This window comes from Solanum verrucosum, unplaced genomic scaffold, assembly GCF_900185275.1.
Source record: "Solanum verrucosum unplaced genomic scaffold, falcon-dt-bn FXZP01000228.1, whole genome shotgun sequence".
Classification (NCBI taxonomy): Eukaryota; Viridiplantae; Streptophyta; class Magnoliopsida; order Solanales; family Solanaceae; genus Solanum; species Solanum verrucosum.
Window position 1 is genome coordinate 3,341,495 of NW_026020210.1, and position 5,906 is coordinate 3,347,400.

At 43.9% G+C, this 5,906-nt stretch overlaps 1 protein-coding gene across 1 annotated transcript in view; it reads right to left on the reverse strand.

The window, feature by feature from the left end:
* LOC125830380 (protein Ycf2 A-like) overlaps positions 1-342 on the reverse strand; it is a 708-nt gene extending 366 nt beyond the window's left edge. Inside the window, exon 1 of the mRNA XM_049509562.1 lies at positions 1-342. This exon is cut by the window's left edge and continues 366 nt beyond it. Coding sequence (XP_049365519.1) covers positions 1-342 — 342 coding nt within the window.
* Between the last annotated feature and the right edge of the window lie 5,564 nt (positions 343-5,906).

Genomic DNA, 5,906 nt, shown 5'->3' on the forward strand with positions numbered 1-5,906 from the left:
AAGGCCTTGTTCTTTGGAAGATCTATCTCGTGTCTGGTACTGCATGGTTCCACTCTGCAAGAACCCCGAATCAGTCTCTTGAAGCTCATCCTTTTCATCATAAAGGATCCGCTTGCCCCGAAATGACCTGGACCAATAGGGAAATCCCAATTCATTGGGCCTTTCGATACAATCAAATAGAAAGCCCCAAGGGCGCCATATTCTAGGAGCCCAAACTATGTGATTGAATAAATCCTCCTGCGGGTCAAGGGCTCCTTCTCCCTCCCCTTCTTCAAACTTCGATTCATATTTTTCATAGAGAAATCTCTGATCAAGGATAGACCAAGAGCCCTTTTGCATCATATCTAAGGGACTCCGGTCGGGGTGAAGGCATCATTGAGAAATCCCGTTTATGCCGTTCACCTGCTGCATGTATTCGAGTCCTGGGCGGCACGATTACCTCTCATAGCAGGTGTATAAACGATGGGTCCGCCGGGTTGAGAGACCCGCGAACTGGGTGTGCTACCTATCGCTGGTAAACTTTAATGTAAAATACCAGGGATTCGATATCCCAGGTTTGATTTCTACTCGACTCGTTAAAGGGTGAAAATTTTTACCATGATCAAGAGAGATAACGACATGATTGATAGTCTAAATAAAAAATGGGTTGACCGCCTCTACGACGATGCGCCTATGCGGGAGGAGGTAAAATATGTACTAATACGGTTTTGGAAGGGCTTGGATCTTTCAGAACCATAAGTATCGTACTACTACTAGTGGTTCAGGTGATGTAGCAGAGGTGAATACAAATTTAGGTTCCGGTGAGGTGAGCGCAAATAGTAGTTCAGATTCAAGTTGGTTTAGTGAGGGCGACCGCGAAAGTCACCGAATGGCTCAGTACAGTCTCTGGGCTTTTCTGCGCTTTCATTGGATTAGTTTCCGGATAGGGAAGAAGGGTAGCACCATCCCGGGTGTTAGGATATATTTGTAATGTAGAATATTATGTTAATAAAAAAACACATGGAGTCATTTTTGCATCCTTGCATCAATACCCTAGCACCGGGTATCCTTAACGCCTGCCACCAGGCCATACCCGCAATTACACCATACCGTCGCCATACAGTCTCATAGACCCGCATCTTTTAAAGAGACGAATTGGTACGTATGGGCTTCCGCCATCCATCTTATCATGCGATAGGCATCTTATGCTGCGGCAAGCATACTATGATGCGACATTTATAGGCGGGGAAGTAGCCTTGTAGTCTTGCTTGTTCATCCTCGGGGAACTGAACTCCCTTGAGATAGGAAAAAAAAAGAGTGAGGTAGTGGACAACTAAGAAAGATTATCTTTTCAAGGCTAGAAGTGCTATAAAGGAAAGTAGGTAGAAGAAGGAGACAAGAACTATCTTGCTATACCTGAATCAGTTTGACTCAATGCTTGCACTTGGATCTTTCTCCCCAGCTTCTTTCTACGATTCTAGTCAAGCCCCGCTAGTATGCCTCGAGAGCCTGAGCTACTCTTTTTTTTCCTTACCCATATATCACAGTTAGTACCCTCAAAGCCATTGCCTTTCAAGTAGAGCGTCTTTTCAAGTCAGTCTTGTCCCGCCTGCTCGTTAGCAAGTGCCTCGGGCCCTGCCTCTCTTTTCCAACAATCTCAGCCGAGTGCTTCGTTCCCCTCCTTTTAGGCGAGCTACTTCGTTCCAGCCTTTCTCTTTCTATTTTGAAACACTTTCGGCTTGAACTCTATTCGTTTGAGCTCGCAACCCTTCTCGACCTGTCTTTTCAGACTCATTCCCTTTCTCTTTTGAAACAATCTTAGTTCAAGCACTGGTCGACAGACTCATCTCCAACTATATTTCCGGAATGCACTCCTAGACAGGGAAGCGCAGGTTCGAGCCCAGCTCGTGAAAAGGCCTTTGCTATTAAAGGAGAATGAGCCTTCTCTATCTCCGCAACTCTAATTGTAACATGATCTGGGGAAGCTGTTCAGTAAGGAAAGATCGTATCCGCGTAGAGCAGCTAGGGCTAGAGCAGCAATCTTCTTACTTCCGGCTGACTGAAAGGGAGAATAAGACTCTTTATTTGCCTTAGTTTGCGAAAGACCCCCGGAAATACAAAGAAGAGTAAGAATACAGTTTCTAACAAGTATAAATCTCCAGATTCAGCGAATGGAGCAAGAGCAGGTTTATCAGCTGGAAGTCATGTCCCCGGCTAGCGGAGAAATGGAACTATCCTTGCGACTTCTTCCCTAGATTCATTCCTTCCTTAAGGGAAGTTCTCATTCGAGGATTTGAGAGGATTCTCATCCGGCTCTTAATCAGCGAAAGAAGGAGTACAAGAGGTCTCACCCGGCGGACCAGTAAACACTTTACCTACGCGACAGTCAAATGAGCATTATACTGAGTCATTGGATATCGAAGTAAGGGAATTGAAGATGATAACCCTTTACGTTCGAGAGTGAGTGAACGGCTAGCCAAAGCTTCTCGTTTGGAGAAAAATCGTGGTGGAAATGCGGTTGAAAGCTGAAATGAGACGACAAAAAAGTGAAAGAAGTTACTGAAAGTAAAGCCCCTTTTGTTGTGTTGGGGAACATGAGAGTGCGAACTCGGTTCCCCGTACGACACACACAACTATTAATGCTTTTTCTCAATCAGGTCTGGAACGCCATAGTGTACTAAGGCCGCTTTCGCTGCAGGTTTATACTGTTTAGTTTAAAGCAATAGAGGGCGCCTTTTGCTTTGTAAGGCATGGCCCTATGCCTTACTCGCTCCGGGAGGTACTTTTCGATGCAGCTCACACAGTCCTATTCAACTCTTCCAAATCTATGAGTGAGATTTCAACTCTCTCAAATGTAGGGTATCTTTCCTACTATCGGTTCCTTTCATTAGAGATGAATAAACCCCGCTTAAGGTTTGTTACCCACCGAAAATCCGAAATGCATTGCGCTTTTCTTTCCCACCGGTTTCAGAGCGCTGTTTTCAACCCCATGAGGAGTTAGTCAATGCACGATGAGGAACTACCAATCGATAACCATTTGACGTCGGATTCCGGTGAAGGGAAAAGTGCCTTACCTTTAGTTGGAAATAAATATAGGTCGGATTTCCATTTCTATAAGCGAACTCAAACCACAAACGTTATCTGTCCTACCGGTGAGTTACAGTTAAATGCCCTATTCTCTATACCGTTAGTGACGCTTATCACACTTCAATCGGTTAAACGCATTCTCTTACCCGTTGAACTTATTACTTTCCGCTTTTCAGTCTGAAATTCAGATTGTGACCTACCGCTCGGAGCAATCAAGCTTAGTGAGCACTACTGGGACGGTGGCTTATCGTCATCCATTATCTAATCGAAAAGATGAAGTAAAGACGTGTTCTTATTATATGTAATTTAGAGTCACTTTTAACAGTATAAGGTACGGAATCCCATGCCAATTTTCTTAATACCCTGTTACCTTGAACGATAGATTGGTTCGACTCCCTTTAACCCGGGCAAGCAATTAGTCCCTCTACGGTACCGCCTCTTTCAACGCGGAATAGCTGAACAATCGGAATAGAATCCTATTTTCACCTTTCTCGAATTTGCTTTCCGTGGTCACTCATCAAATTATAGAGTGAAACCTTTAGCGAAGGGATTTAAATAGGCTTTTTAGAACTGTACCCCTAAAGCTGCGAATATAGGTTAGTGCTTTCCTTTCTTTTCCCTTCCCCGTTGTCCTTATTGTATTGTCATAATTCTAGTGGGATGAAAACAACGCTTTCATAATTGTACATCACTAGTCCCGATACCACGTCTTATCCGCTTTTCCCTTGAACTATCAATATACCGAATAGCTGATGGGGAACTATACTTTTCGTAACTATACTAATAAGGGGTGGGGAACGGAAACACAGAAGTGAAGTAACGAAAGCGGTTTCCTAGGCTTTCGAAATGTGTTTTTCATTCCAACCTTTTTAGAACGGATAGGCGCTTGGTACCTATAAATACACTTATTAGAATGATTTGTGCTGAGCTGGTAAAGATGACTTCTTTTTCATTTCGATAGGTAGGGTAGGAATATACCTAGGAAGGAAGCGGAAGTGAAGTACAAAGGTGCCTTGAACAGGCGGGGAAAAGACGTTTAAAGCGGAGGGAAAACCTCCCTTTACCAAATTCACTAGTGTGAAGTGAAGAAGTGATCGATTCCTTAATCTTTAAATTGCGTAAAAAAAATAATGAAATGGCTGTTTTATTGCCAACCCATCTCTTTCTTTCAATCGGATGCCATGTGTGAAGCATTATCTCTCTCAGGACCTCACCTTCATGACCTCCTGACGGAGGAAAGACTGATGTCATGATTAGCAATCAAATCTGGAATCTCCGACAAAGCATCTGAGATAGGACAATTGTGTAGATGATAGAGTGGGACGGACCTTGCTCTTAAGGGTGAAAAAAGACCTGGCTGCTTTCTTTCCTGGGTAAAGACCAGATCTACGGTCACACTTCAATGGGTGAGCCTCAACCTAGACATCGAACTCCTAGCTCTTGAGCTTATTGATGTTGAAAAGGGTACTGTTCGTAGCTTGGCCTTTTTCATTTCCTATTTAGCGCTTTGAATTCTTTGCTGTTCCTGCCTAGCGTTGAGGCCATAGGGCTTCCTTGTAAATAAGTTGAATTATAATAAAGTAACGGTTCAGGGAGAGCCTATGCGGAAGCCTTTTTTTTCTTCTTCAGCTTGCTTTTGCGTCTCTTACGATGGCTTACTTGCTAACGTAACGAGCAGAGGGAGGGCATGCTACGAGCTTCTGGTGGACCAAGTTCTTATAAAACAACGTATTTTCCGATCTACGTCTCGTGCAAGATGATGGGTGGCGTGGAACTACTGGTAATTAATCCATCTGTGATAGTATAAGCGGAACATACCCGACCTTCACTGGAAGTGACATAAAAAAGACAGCTGAATAAAAAGAAAGATGTCGATGAAAACGTATTTTATCCCCTATCGCACGGAAGGGAAACCTATAGTTTGTTTGATAGGCCCGGAAATGCTTCTTATTGGTTCCCTGCCCCCTATCGATGTGAATGGATTTTTAGACTAAACCCAAGACCACGCTCTTCCCTTTTGAGTCTGTCTTAGGTGCCCTAGCCCGAAGAAGGAAAACGAGGCATATCAAAGGCTAAGATGATGGAAGCAAGACTGAGTCCCTGTGGGGAAGGCGCCAAAGTCTTTTCGAGACGTGCCAGGATGATAACCTAATTGATTATTCTGAAGAAAGGGCCTACTATCTTCCGAGAATTAGCCCTTCCTCCGCCTTATTCTTTTGAAGGTATGGGACCCTTTGAGCCAGTCTGAAAGATCGATACAATAAAGAAAGTCCCTACTCGCGAGGCCAATCCTACAGACGATCAGGAAACTCAAGCTCATTTCAAGTGCAAAATGGACTTGTCGTACCTGAAATGGAATTGGCTCACCGGCTTGATTCCCTCACTTCCTTGAAGTCGGTCGCTAATCATTGTAAGCTGAGACTTATGTCGCAAATAAATAGATACACTTGTTCATTGATCTACGATCCGCTGCAACTTGTCTTTCTTGTGTGGTATCATACCTCATTGAATGATTGTTTTCCCCTGTCTCTGCGAAAGAACTCCCTTGTTTCATCGGTGCACTGCTATTTGGTGAGAAAACTCCTTGCTTGTCGATAAGAGGAAATAAGCAACTGTAGTAAGCGATAGAAGCGAAACTAGTCTTAGATGTCGCTAATCCGCTGCTTCTTCCTTCCTCTTAGCTCTTAGAATAGCTTATAAACGAGATCGTATAAGCCTAGCCAGTGGTCATCTGATACCGGTAGAAGTGGCTATGGTAAAATGCTTTCCAATCCGTCACGTCGTCCCATCCTCCTAACGATATATTGCGAGGAGCTTTACGAAGCCATTCGTGGTCTATT